The sequence below is a fragment of the Raphanus sativus genome, chromosome 7, assembly GCF_000801105.2.
Source record: "Raphanus sativus cultivar WK10039 chromosome 7, ASM80110v3, whole genome shotgun sequence".
NCBI lineage: Eukaryota > Viridiplantae > Streptophyta > Magnoliopsida > Brassicales > Brassicaceae > Raphanus > Raphanus sativus.
Window position 1 is genome coordinate 24,206,443 of NC_079517.1, and position 15,303 is coordinate 24,221,745.

General features: G+C 36.7%; 1 protein-coding gene across 1 annotated transcript; it reads left to right on the forward strand.

Moving 5' to 3' along the window:
- The first annotated feature begins 6,423 nt into the window (after window positions 1–6,423).
- LOC130498114 (agamous-like MADS-box protein AGL80) lies at window positions 6,424–6,965 on the forward strand. Its single transcript, XM_056991478.1, has 2 exons — window positions 6,424–6,610; window positions 6,805–6,965. Exons 1-2 carry the CDS (start codon window positions 6,424–6,426, stop codon window positions 6,963–6,965), a joined length of 348 nt encoding a protein of 115 aa, XP_056847458.1.
- Window positions 6,966–15,303: the final 8,338 nt, after the last annotated feature.

A 15,303-nucleotide genomic window follows, 5' to 3' on the forward strand; every position in this document is an offset into this window, starting at 1 on the left:
GGCTTCCTTGTCTTTGCCGAGAGAAACATTGAATATGCCGACAGCTAGGGTTGACAGTCCATGCATTAGGACATTTGGTTCTAATATTTTAATACTTTCCTCAAGTAGATTGTCTGTGTGTTGCCAGCACTGACGCACTTGAGATGAAACTCCTGCAACTGACCACCTTTCCATATTTTACATGTGTAACCGGCGGTTACCATTTCTCTGACATCGCACTTGGTCAAGACTGACGGTTGGTGTGCGAGTGTGTAACCGCGTTTTCTAGCCCGTAGAAAAGCACCAAGATTGTATAATGATTCCCAGCCGACACGCTCAATGATGTTGCACACAATATCGTCGGGAAGATTTGGGAGTACTCGAGGTCCCATACTATTTGAGTAACTGGATGGAGTTTTTTGGTTGGTCTGTATTGAATTGGTATAACACCGATAATACATACTTTAATAGAGAAGTAGAGAAAACGTGTGAGGTTAATACTGAAGTTATTGTCCCGCCCACATTTGTAACCTAACACTGTCAAAGCATGCGTTATTGCGTCTATGATTTAGTGGATTAAAAAATCATTAAAAATCCATTACTTAAAAATGAACAATATTCCATAAATTTAAATATTAACAATAGTCCACTATACTATATGTTTGCCAATGTAATAAATTAAACGTTCAGAGATGGAGAACACAAAAAATCAAGAGGTTTGGCAATGTTATGAAGTAAACGTCAAGAAACCAAAGACGGTTACATATTTTCCCAATGACAAAAGCAAGGAAAACCGGTGGAGGGCTTAAAGTGGCGTAGAAAAAGAGCAACCTCTTTAATCATGAAGCAGGAGTTACACATGTCTTCACCCTTGGTGTGCTCAACATCCCAAGGAGTACATCGCCGGTGATTAATAGCAGAACAAGGGCAACTGTAGAACAATGGAATGAATGTTTCTATGAACACTTCCTTCATTTTTAGGAACGCTGGCCAATGATCCCAATTCCAATTGACTTCTGCGGTTCTTACCACCATTCCTATCTCCGCAAGTGATTCTCTTGTAAATCGAGACAAGTATTCGTCATCCTGATCGTATATTTTCCTTGTCATTGCGTAGGTATACAACGCTCTCTCGCATCCTGCATCAGCCGCGCTCCGTATAAGCGCTAGTCCCTCTTGGTGACTCTCGTGTATGTAGAATAAGTCTATTCCCTTGATGTATAGAGTACTTCGATTTCCCTCCCTCAAGGACCTTGCCAACAATCTACGGCTCACCCTTACATTCGAAGGATGCTTGAAGAAATCAAATGTAGCATACACCCCACGATCGTCTGCCAACGCGTGCATTGACTTGCAGGTAGTGCGGAATCTATAAAGATCTCCAAAAGAGTTGTGTGCCACGCGTTGCACAACTAAAGCTTGAACCTCAGTGGGGAGACTTAGTATCGAGAATTCTGGCATTATTGGAAGAAATATGGACATACTCAAGTACTATTGGGTGGCATATATAGAGCCAAGAGTTGAGACGGTTGAAGTTTACAATTTGAAGTAGACGACCCTTCGTCAACAATAGCTATTGCATTGGAAACCGTTCTGCTTTATCGAGAAGACAACAATTCGAAGTAGGCGTCCCTTCGTTAATGTCGCTTCATCACGGTTTAAGTCCTTATAAATACAGAGATTTTGGCACATACTCCCCATCCCTTCATCTTACTACCGGAATCATCAAAAATAGACTGATAATGCCAGAATTCCCGATAGAGAACCTCCCCACAGATCTCCAGGGCTTAGTGGTGCAACGCGTGGCACATAACGGCTTCGAGGATCTTTTTTACTCCGCGATACTTGCAAGTCTATGCGTGCGTTGACAGACGATGCCGAGGTTTATGCTTCCTTGGATATGTTGAGTATCCCTTGGAGGATGCCGGGGTTTAGGCTTCCTCCTCTATTGAAAAGATGCTATCAGGAGGGGAACCCAAGTACTCTTTACATCAAGGGTGTAGAGTACTTATACATACAAGATCGTCACGTTGAGGGCCTCACTTTGATAAAGAGAGCAGCAGATGCAGGTTACCAGCTAGCCTCGTATACCTATGCAATGACAACCAAGATCTGGGGTGGTGATGGTGACCACTTCTGTGGATTTACAAGAGAAACCATTGCTGAGATCGGGAAGGTGGTCAGAAACTCCGACGGGGTATGAAATATCGATCATAAGGAGGACTTCGGTATAAAGAGGCACGTCTTTGTATCAACAATGTTCCCGACGTTTTACAGTTGTCCTTGTTCTTCTATTTTGGATTGAGATTGGGCACTTTACCACATTGAGAATAGCAAGGCGGAAGACATGTGTAACCGCTGCTTCTGGATAAAAGAGGTTGCTCTTTTCCTACGCGACTTTAAGCCATCCACCGGTCATCCAGACTTCGAATATTGGCAGTAAGAGTTCGTATATGGTCTTAGCATTAGTTTGTTAACTTTTATTATCAAGGTATACACATATGGATTGCTGAATATTTGTATTCACTTGAATCTAAAGGTGCTATTTCTATATATATGTTTTATTTATGGGATAAACGTGTGCGGATCTAAATTTACTAAAACGTGTACTTAGAAAAGTTCACACTTTCTAACTGTAGTACTACGTACACTATATAACTAAACGTATACCTGCAAACAAATCTGCACACAACTCTATTTATAACCAATATTAGATAGTGTGTTTCATATATTATATAAAGAGTAGCGTAAGCCAGCTATTTTGTCAACCGCACAAAAGCGTTTTCCAGTTGGAACCAACTAAATATTTGGTATATTATTAGCCAGTACGTTAGTCTGATAATTTTTTTTTGTGATTTGGCAGTGCGTTAGTCTGAACACTACATCCTTAATCCTGAATTATTTGTTAGTTTTTTTACTATTTTCCTCTTTAATTTTTAACAAAAATCGAGTAACCATTACTAGATATGGTGTTTTATATATTATATAAAAAGTAATGTAGGATATCTATTTTGTCAACCGTACTAAAGCGTTGTCCAGCTGGAACCAACTAAATATTTGGTATATAATTTGGCAATACATTAGTCTGATAAATTGTTTTATTAGATGTGCAGCTGGAACCCTAAACCCTGAACACTCAAGCCTAAATCCTAAACCATAAACCCTGTACACTAAATACTAAACCAAAAATCCTAAACCCTAAACCCTAAAACATAAACCCTAATAAATAGTAATATGGGAAAATGAATGTTACAACGCGTAAGTTATTCTGTATCATCATTAGTTGGAAAAATAACAAACAATTACTGACATCCCCACTCAACCTTGCGTAAGTCATTAAGTTACCGACAATGGAGAAGTTGCAAAGTCGCCACGCCTTCATCTACTGTTTAGGGGAAATGCAAAAAGTCTTTTTTTTTTAATTACGGCCATTAATAGGTTAAAACGGGATCTGAGGGTTTAATAATTTCAACTTCATCTCCTAGAAGCCAAACTATTTAATTTTCAATAATATTTTTATCGACAAATATAATGAGGACTGAATTATAATTATTGAAACATTAAATAATATTACTGATTAATATATTTGTCGACTATTCAGTCATATATAGATAATTTAACTCAATAGTCCACAAAAATATTAATCACATCTTTATTGGTAGGTGATTATTCTTTCTATTTTTTTACTTCATAAATATATATATATATATTCCCTACTTAAAAAGATAAATTTTTCATAGCCCTCCATCACTATATAAGACACACACATCCCTGAACTCAAAACACAGCACACACTACACAAAGTAATAAACACAACAAACACCATGATGAGAAGGAAGGTGAAACTTGCTTTCATCCTCAATAACTCCTAGAGAAAAACAACCTACAAAAAAAGGAAGAGGGGAAGCGCATGAGATATTCACTTTATGTGGGATTAATGCCGGGGCTATCATTTACAGTCCCTACGATCCTACCCCTGAGGTGTGACCCTCCGTTGTGGGTATGAACCAAGTGATTACTACTTTTCGTAACTTGCCGGAAATTGACCGGCACAATAATATTGTCAATCAACAGGAGTTTGTCCAACAGAGGATAACCAAAGCCGATAAACTTGTGATTAAGAAGAAGAAGGACAACAGGGAGGTTAACCTCACGGAAGATATGCATCGATTTCTTCAGATTGGACAGGTAACTATTCCAGCCGGGGGTCATAATAATCCTGCTCTAGCCAGGGATCTTAATGATCTAGGTTATCTTGTTGACCAGTATCTTAACAGTCTTAATCGCAGGATTCAGATTTTAGAAGGAGGCTCGGATGTGGAGATCGGTGAATCTTTATAGACTGGAAATTAATATTTTTTCGTTTTTACTAGTCATAAATCTAAAATATATTCTCAACTTAAAAAGATATATTTTCTTTTGTTTCATTATTTATAATAAAAATCTGATTTATTTGTTTTATTGTATTATACCTTATGCAATAAATTCATATAAACCTTTTTTCTCTATTTTTTCTTTTATCTTATTTTATTTTAATTTTATTTTAATTTATTTTAGTTTAATTTATTTATATTATTTATATATTTTTTTTTATTTTTTATTTTCTTTTTTTTATTTTATTTTATTTTTATTTTTTTTATTTTTGTTTCGTTTTGTTTTATTTTATTTCTACTTTTATTTTATTTAGTTTTATTATTTTTTATTTTTAGGGTCAAATAAACTGTATTTGCAAAAATTATATGGTTACTTTAAAACAAATCATTGCAAAATTTGGGACAACTTCTAAGATTTGGTTTTCAATAATATTTTTATCGACAAATACAATGAGGACTGAATTATAATTATTGAAACATTCAATAATATTACCGGCCGATAAAAAATGTGATTAATATATTTGTCGACTATTCAGTCATATATATATATAATTTAACTCAATAGTCCACAAAAATATTAATCACATCTTTATTGGCAGGTAATTATTCTTTCTGTTTTTTTCTTCATAAATATATATATATATATATATATATATTATATATATATATATATATATATATATATTCCCTACTTAAAAGATAAATTTTTCATAGCCCTCCAACACTATATAAGACACACACATCCCTGAACTTAAAACACAACACACACTACACAAAGTAACAACACAACAAACACCATGACGAGAAGGAAGGAGAAACTTCCTTTCATCGTCAATAACTCCTCGAGAAAAACAACCTACAAAAAAGGGAGAGGGGCTTGCTCAAAAAAGCGCATGAGATATTCACTTTATGTGGGATTTATGCCGGGGCTATCATTTATAGTCCCTACGATCCTACCCCTGAGGTGTGGCCCTCCGTTGAGGGTATGAACCAAGTGATTACTACTTTTCGGAACTTGCCGGAAATTGACCGGCACAAAAATATGGTCAATCAACAGGAGTTTGTCCAACAAAGGATAACCAAAGCCGATAAACTTCTGCTTAAGAAGAAGAAGAACAACAGGAGGATAACCTCACGGAAGATATGTATCAATTTCTTCAGATTGGACAGTTAACTATTCCAGCCGGGGGTCATAATAATCCTGCTCTAGCCAAGGATCTTAACGATCTAGGTTATCTTGTTGACCAGTATCTTAAAAATTCTGAATCGCAGGATTCAGATTTTAGAAGGAGGCTCGGATGTGGAGATGGGTGAATCTTTATAGACTGGAAATTAATAAAATTTTTTGTTTTTACTAGTCATAAATCTAAAATATATTCTCAACTTAAAAAGATATATTTTCTTTTTTTTCATTATTTGTAATAAAATTTGATTTATTTGTTTTATTGTATTATACCTTATGCAATAAGTTCATATAAACCTTTTTCTCTATTTTTTCTTTTATCTTATTTTATTTTAATTTTATTTTAATTTTATTTAGCTTCATTATATTTATTTTATTTTTTATTATTTTTTTTTATTTTTTTTATTTTTTTGTTTCGTTTTGTTTTATTTTATTTCTACTTTTAATTTTTTTTTTTTTTAGGGTCATATAAACTGTATTTGCAAAAATTATATGGTTACTTTAAAACAAATCATTGCAAATATTTGGAACAACTTCTAAGATTTGGTTTTCAATAATATTTTTATCGACAAATATAATGAGGACTGAATTATAATTGTTAAAACATTCAATAATATTACCGGCCGATAAAAATGTAATTAATATATCTGTCGACTATTCAGTCATATATAAATAATTTAACTCAATAGTCCACAAAAATATTAATCACATCTTTATTGGCAGGTAATTATTCTTTCTGTTTTTTACTTCATAAATATATATATATATATTCCCTACTTAAAAAGATAAATTTTTCATACCCCTCCATCACTATATAAGAGAGAGACACACATCCCTGAACTGAAAACACAACACACACTACACAAAGTAATAAACACAACAAACAACATGACGAGAAGGAAGGAGAAACATGCTTTCATCGTCAATAACTCCTCGAGAAAAACAACCTACAAAAAAAGGAAGAGGGGCTTGCTCAAAAAAGCGCATGAGATATTCACTTTATGTGAGATTTATGCCGGGGCTATCATTTACAGTCCCTACGATCCTACCCCTGAGGTGTGGCCCTCCGTTGAGGGTATGAACCAAGTGATTATTACTTTTCCGAACTTTCCGGAAATTGACTGGCACAATAATATGGTCAATCAACAGGAGTTTATCAGACAGGAGTTTGTCCAACAGAGGATAACCAAAGCCGATAAACTTCTGCTTAAGAAGAAGAAGGACAACTGGGAGGTTAACCTCACGGAAGATATGTATCGATTTCTTCAGATTGGACAGTTAACAATTCCAGCCGGGATCATAATAAACCTGCTCTAGCCAGTGATCTTAACGATCTAAGTTATCTTGTTGACCAGTATCTTAACAGTCTTAATCGCAGGATTCAGATTTTAGAAGAAGGCTCGGATGTGGAGATCGGTGAATCTTTATAGACTGGAATTTTTTTTTTTTTACGTTTTTACTAGTCATAAATCTAAAATATATTCTCAAGTTAAAAAGATATATTTGCTTTTGTTTCATTATTTATAATAAAAATCTGATTTATTCGTTTTATTGTAATATACCTTATGCAATAAGTTCATATAAACATTTTTATCTTTTTCTCTATTTTTTCTTTTATTTTATTTTATTTCAATTTTATTTTAGTTTAATTTATTTATTTTATTTTTATATTACTTTATTTTATTTTATTTTTAATTTTATTTTTTTTATTTTTATTTTATTTTTATTTTTTGTTTCGTTTGTTTATGTTATTTCTACTTTTATTTTTATTTAATTTAATTTTTTTTTTACTTTTAGGTTCATATAAACTGTATTTGCAAAAATTATATGGTTACTTTAAAACAAATCATTGCAAATATTTGGGACAACTTCTAAGATTTGGTTTTCAATAATATTTTTATCAACAAATATAATGAGGACTGAATTATAATTATTGAAACATTCCATAATATTACCGGCCGATAAAAATGTGATTAATATATTTGTCGACTATTCAGTCATATATATATAATTTAACTCAATAGTCCACAAAAATATTAATCACATTTTTATTGGCAGGTGATTATTCTTTCTGTTTTTTTTACTTCATAAATCTATATATATATTTGATATACCATGGATTTTACCCATTTTTACCCATGGTATATAAGTGTTTTATATACTATTTATTATGTATTAGAGTCTATTTAGAGTATTTACAGGTTCAGGGACGATTTGGAGATATAAGGTGATTTTGGTGTCTTTTGGAGTCTTTCGAAGTGCAGAACTCCACATACGCTCCAGATGTTTAACTCTCGATGGAACCTTCCCACCATTGGATTATTTATCTATTGGAACTCCTTTGGTTTTGGTTTATTTATCTATTGTATTTCTATCTATTCATCTATGATTTATGTGACAAACTTCATGTCTGAATAGATCCACCTGTTAGATCTATGGTTCCGATAGGTTTGAGGGATTAGCCCCAAACTATAATTGCTAAGTTGTGATACTCATCAAATGGATTTTACCCTATGCTTGTTCAGATTAGCTAACTAGAACATAGATCACTAGGATCTTAGATTATCTTGAATTATCCATTTGAGCGATGCCTGTCTCCCGTTGAGAAGAACGACAGTTCCTCCTTGAGACCTTGTGGTCATATTCGGCTCGCGCCTAGGCAGATCTAGAAGCCGTCGATCGATATCCCGACAGGTGAATCGATCGGCGCCGCGAAAGGTGTATCGCTCGATATCTCAAAAGGATATCGACCGACTCTTTTTCTGTGTCATCATGCGAAAGGTGTGGCCAGAGATCTAGATATTTTAACCAGTGATTCATCACATATTTTAAGCGGCTGAGATCTATAGTATCATGCAAGCAACTTGTTAAAGCATTTATAGAAATTATAGTCCTCAATACCTGAATAGAAGCCCTAGATCTAGCAACCATCCTTCCATCAACTACCTTGGTTACATTAGAACAACTACATTGTTCGCCCTTGCAATTTAATATATTTCCTATTTTATTTACTGCTTTATAATCTATTTACTGTTAGCCTAACTTAATCATAACTATTAAATCTAGTGTGTGCCTTAGCTCCTTGTGGATTCGATCCCAAAGTATTACAACTTGACCTGTTTTGATGAGAGGTAATTAGAGTGATATCAAATTTGGCGCCGTTGCCGGGGAGCTTCGATCGCCATTAGATCTTGTTTAGTTAGATTTTGTTTAGGTTTTATTATTGTTCAAAAATCTCATAAAATTTTTTCTTCTGTTTCAGGTACATACCAGAAGCAACAATGAAGAAAGGATTTTTAGCTTATTCAAAGAAGCAACCTGCTGGTTTATGCACGATCCGTAAGTCTACGAGGGATGTAACGATCGACACCCTCCAAGCAGAATCGATCGATAGCATACACCACAAATCGATCGACATCGTCCATCACGAATCGATCGACACCCTACAAGAACCGGTGATCGACAGAGTACACAAATCGTCAAACAACACTGTTCACGCGAACACTGTTCACATAGGTACTGTTCACCAAGGTACTGTTCATCGTGGTACTATTCACGCGGATACTGTTCATCCAGGTACTATTCATCCGATTACTATTCATCCGATTACTGTTCATCCGGTACCATTCATCGGAGTACTGTTCACGAAAACACTGTTCATCCGAAATCGATCGACACTGTTCATTTTGTGTCGATCGATACCGTTCATCGTGACACTGTTCATCGCGATACTATTTATCCGACGTCGATCGACACTGTTCATCCCGTGTCGGTCGATACTGTTCACTTCAGCACTGTTCACCGAAACATTGTTCATCGCGACACTGTTCATCACGGTACTGTTCATCAAAACACTGTTCACCGCGACACTGTTCACCGCGACACTGTTCATTCGAGTACTGTTCATCCGGACACTGTTCATCCCACGCCAAAAAATTCTGTTCATCAAGAGTCAACCGACACCACTTGTTGGGAAACAAATGAGGTAAGAGCACTCATACTTAAGATTGATAAGAAAGGTATCTGGCGAGACGAAGAAGTTCGTCCTTGCAACACCAGAGGACAATCGATCAATGTAGAGGGTTATGTGATCCCTTATGTGATTGATGTTGCTGAGACAAACGACTTTGCTTTGACAAGCCAATGGTATGATTTGGGAAGCGAGGACCCTTTCAAAGGTCTTCCTTTTGAAAATCCCAAAGATCTTATCAAGACACTCGGGAGGTTAGCCTCATCAGCAAGCGCGCAGAATGAGGTACATGTAGATCACATTATCTGCAAGATCTTTCCCTATTTTTTATCTGGAGATGCTTTTAGCTGGTTTAGTAAGTTGCAGCCAAGATCTCTATCCTGTTGGGAAGACATCAAAAGCGCCTTCCTAGGTAAAATTTTCAGTGAAGCTGTAGCAATTCACAGTAAAAGGTTTGATTACATGATTGAAAAGATGACTGAAGATCATGAGAAAGGAATAATGACTAGTATTAGCCAGATTATTGATTATGTCTACAGCGAGCAGAATGGAGATTCTGAGACCCCAACAACTCATGTCAAGCAGCCAGACATTCAGGATCAACATGTTTATGATGCTGCAGCAAATATAGAGATTGAGAAGAGAGCTATGCTGGAATATATGGTAGAGGATGATGAACAGATGTCACCTGAAGAACGGAGTAGAGTAGAAGAAGCCGATATTAGTGACACAAGCTCAGCATCGGTCGACCCCGCGACCTCGATATCGATCGACAACATTACTTCAGCATCAATCGACACCAGCATCTCAACATCGATCGACAGAGACGTTTGTCACAGATCGATACCACTTGAAGTCCATGAAAGTTCGAGTTGTCCTCAGGACATTGCAGACTCGGCACAGAAGAGCATTGATGTATCAAGTTGTTATCCTAACCAAGATGTAGAAAAAGAGATCACCATGGAAGATTTCTTGGAGCTACCAGGAGGATGCACAGTTAAGCTGGAACCGATTGAAGAGAGAATGCACAAGTCTGAGACCTCATACCTTGCTGTCCCTGAACACCTAAGACCCATATGCGCAGAAGAAGCTGCTGGGATTTGCAAAAGAGTGAAGATGATACATGACCCTGTGAAGATTGTGGTTCCTTGTACCGTGGTTGAAGCTGAATCTCCTATACCACCAGATAGAGGTGTGCATCTAGATTCCCATCAATGGAGTATTTAATGATCATCAGCATGTAGTAGCTTCTCAGAGGGATATGAGGTGTAGAACTGAAGTCGACAATGGCCTCAGAGAAGAAGCCTCGATCGACACTGTTCAAAAAACATTGATCGATAATATCACTCCACTATCGATCGACATCTACCGCATACCACCGATCGACATCATCAATCTGGCATTGATCGACACTACCACTGGATCATCGATCGATACCAGACGTGAATCAGAGCAGAATGAGTATGAAGTGTGTGGAAATATTTTTGATGGAGATACCACCACGCGTTCAGACAAGTCTGGGGGAAAGATGATGATGAATTGGAGGAAAAGGAAAAGAACCAAAAGGGATTCCCAGTTATCATTGATTCCTCACTTCTCCGATGATGTCAGGAAATTTGGAGTGAGACTACACAAGTCTGTGGAAAAGAAGAGGAGAAATTGGAAGAAGAGGAAACGACCAAAGAGAGGTTCTTCTCAGTTACCATTGACTCCTTACTTCTCAGATGGTGTTAGGAAATCCAGAATGTGCAAGAGAAACTTCTCACACCCGTTTGCAAAGCTTAAAGCACTCCTTATTGCTGAGATGATAGACAAAGGAGAAAAGACTATGGGGGAGGCTTTCACACAAGAATGATAAAATCTCAAAGATTGAACATTGAGATTTGTTTTGGAGCATATTCTCATTTTCATCCGGACTAAATCGATCTCCAAAAGTCAAGCTAATGACTAAAAATAAGCGCTGAGTGGGAGGCAACCCACTGTTAGGTTTGTTTTTAAATTTGGTTTTATTTTCATATTCTACTAATTTTTCTTTCTAACTATTGCAGGTTAAATATATATATATATATATGACTGCGCATCATTGGTCGACAGAGCATCCCTAGCATCGATCGATCGCCACTTAATTGTGTTGATTGATAGAGCATCAAGAGTATCGATCGCCACTTAACTGTTTAGGTATACTATTTTTCCTTGTTAATTATTGTCCTCATGATTTATTCTTCCACCAATCTTAGACTGTATAACACTGGTAACAGTGTTGTTTAAGTCTGGGGGAGGTCGTACTAATATTATAATTTAGATTAGCTATTTAGAATAGGGACCCGAGTAAAAGATTGCCATAATATCGACCGACAAGAAGAAGTCGATATCGATCGACATAACCAAATCTGTCACGACCGATGACAACACATTTACATCGATCAACATCTATTCCGGTCAGACGATTGCTCAGCACATCGCCCGATGAGACCAGCTCGATATCGATCGCCATCACTTCATATCACACGATCATTTGTCTCTTCATTGTGTCAAACGATCTCTCTAGCCATCGACTGATCAGATAATATCGATATCTTCGTCATCAACGATCGATTGATACTTCATTGTGTCGATCAACACAGACATCAGCGAGCTAGTATATCGTTCTAACTTGTTAATTTTCTTAATTATGCTTTATATTTTTCATACCACCGACTGTGTTACACTGGGACAGTGTAATTTAAGTCTGGGGGGATTACTAATGATTATCTACTTTATGAGTTTTATCTAAAACATGTTCAAAAAGTTTTTATTGAGTCAAGAAGGGGATATATCTTAATCGATTTATTACTTGTCATCTAACCACTCTTTAGACCAGTCTTAGATTTACTGACTGCAGAAGTACTATAGATACTAAAGTGGATCAACCTGTCAAGTATGTTTGCACTTGCTGAGATTGTTTGAAGGAACCAAAGCTGACCTCCAATCTAATACTGACTTGATTTGCTTGTCTTGGGGCTTGGTATTCATTGGATCGGAATCCTCCTGCAAGTCTGGAAGGTAAAAAGTCTGTGTGTTTCTGGTTCCCTTCCTTCTCTCTCTTCGGCATCTCAAGATCTAAGTTTATGTTATAAAAGATTGAAATGATTTCTTGAGAGGCAGAGGGATAGGTAAATTACCTGCGACCCCATTATTCTAAATCTCAAGGATGATCACACATTGTGGAAACGAGGGATATGTAAATTACCTGAGACCCCATTATTCGCTACACTTTTTCAAAATGTATGAGTTACAAATGAAATGTCAATGAGATAGACTAGATGACTTTTGTGGCATCAAAACCTATTGAAATTGAAACTAATAAGAGATCCAGAGAAGAGAGATGAGGGGAGAAAAGGATCAGAGAAGACTACCTGTGTGTTCAGAAACTTGCTGGAGTTGAGTCCATGTGTCCTTTGATCGATACTCCCAAGGTAAAGCCTACACTTTTATGTTTATGCAAGAAATGAGGTTAGTAGAGGGGATTGTCAGACAGGATCTGTTAGGTTGTTGAACTAGTGGAATTTGGTTGCTATACTAGGATATTGTATAATGTGCTTCTAAGGTTAGGATGTTTAATGATTTGGTTTGCACTACTAGAGAGATGATGAACTGAATTTTTAAAATCCCTTGAGTCCCTGTTGTTTTCAAACCTCTTTCAGAGAGACTGCCTGGTTGTTTTGCTTGAGGACAAGCAAAAGGGTAAGTCCGGGAGAGTGATTACTAATGATTATCTACTTTATGAGTTTTATCTAAAACGTGTTCAAAAAGTTTTTAGTGAGTCAAGAAGGGGATATATCTTAATCGATTTATTACTTGTCATCTAACCACTCTTTAGACCAGTCTTAGATTTACTGACTGCAGAAGTACTATAGATACTAAAGTGGATCAACCTGTCAAGTATGTTTGCACTTGCTGAGATTGTTTGAAGGAACCAAAGCTAACCTCCAATCTAATATTGACTTGATTTGCTTGTCTTGGGGCTTGGTATTCATTGGATCGGAATCCTCCTGCAAGTCTGGAAGGTAAAAAGTCTGTGTGTTTCTGGTTCCCTTCATTCTCTCTCTTCGGCATCTCAAGATCTATGTTTATGTTATAAAAGATTGAAATGATTTCTTGAGAGGCAGAGGGATAGGTAAATTACCTGCGACCCCATTATTCTAAATCTCAAGGATGATCACACATTGTGGAAACGAGGGATATGAAAATTACCTGAGACCCCATTATTCGCTACACTTTGTCAAAATGTATGAGTTACAAATGAAATGTCAATGAGATAGACTAAATGACTTTTGTGGCATCAAAACCTATTGAAATTGAAACTAATAAGAGATCCAGAGAAGAGAGATGAGGGGAGAAAAGGATCAGAGAAGACTACCTGTGTGTTTAGAACTTGCTGGAGTTGAGTCCATGTGTCCTTTGATCGATACTCCCAAGGTAAAGCCTACACTTTTATGTTTATGCAAGAAAAGAGGTTAGTAGAGGGGATTGTCAGACAGGATCTGTTAGGTTGTGGAACTAGTGGAATTTGGTTGCTATACTAGGATATTGTATATTGTGCTTATAAGGTTAGGATGTTTACTGATTTGGTTTGCACTACTAGAGAGATGATGAACTGAGTTTTTAAAATCCTTTGAGTCCCTGTTGTTTTCAAACCTCTTTCAGAGAGACTGCCTGGTTGTTTTGTTTGAGGACAAGCAAAAGGGTAAGTCTGGGGGAGTTGATATACCATGGATTTTACCCATTTCTACCCATAATATATAAGTGTTTTATATACTATTTATTATGTATTGGAGTCTATTTATAGTATTTACAGGTTCAGGGACGATTTGGAGATATAAGGTGATTTTGGTGTCTTTTGGAGTCTTTCGAAGTGCAGAACTTCACAGACGCTTCAGATGTTTAACTCTCTATGGAAACCTTCCCACCATTGGACACAAGATAGAGCTTTAAGTTAGCTTTCCAATGCCACCGGTTTGTGGTCAATCCAACGGTTAGATCGGAAGTTATGCCCATTTTACTGAAGAGTGGTCAGTCTGTCTCGCGAGAGAAGGCTGTCGAGAAGAGGATTGTATGTCGATCGACACAGCACACTGCATGTCGATCGACAGGGACATCAGAATGTGGGCTGAGTATATTTCATGACTAACTGAAGCCCAGGAGTCACCACAAAGTTACCAAAATACCCTTGACGACCAGAAATCCTATTTATGTTATTTCTAAGCCATTGTTGACGGCTACGCTTTAGACGCTCTTTACGCTTTCATTGTTTCTCTTTGGAGAGAAGGGAGGAACTCTTATCAGAGTCCTCCTGGAACTCCTTTGGTTTTGTTTTATTTATCTATTGTATTTCTATCTATTCATCTATGATTTATGTGACAAACTTCATGTCTGAATAGATCCACCTGTTAGATCTATGGTTCAGATAGGTTTGAGGGATTAGCCCCAAACTATAATTGCTAAGTTGTGATACTCATCAAATGGATTGTACCCTATGCTTGTTTTAGATTAGCTAACTAGAACATAGATCACTAGGATCTTAGATTATCTTGAATTATCCATTTGAGCGATGCCTGTCTCCCGTTGAGAAGAACGACAGTTCCTCCTTGAGACCTTGTGGTCATATTCGGCTCGCGCTTAGGCAGATCTAGAAGCCGTCGATCGATATCCCGACAGGTGAATCGATCGACGCTGCGAAAGGTGTATCGCTCGATATCTCAAAAGGATATCGACCGACTCTTTTTCTGTGTCATCATGCGAAAGGTGTGGCCAGAGAT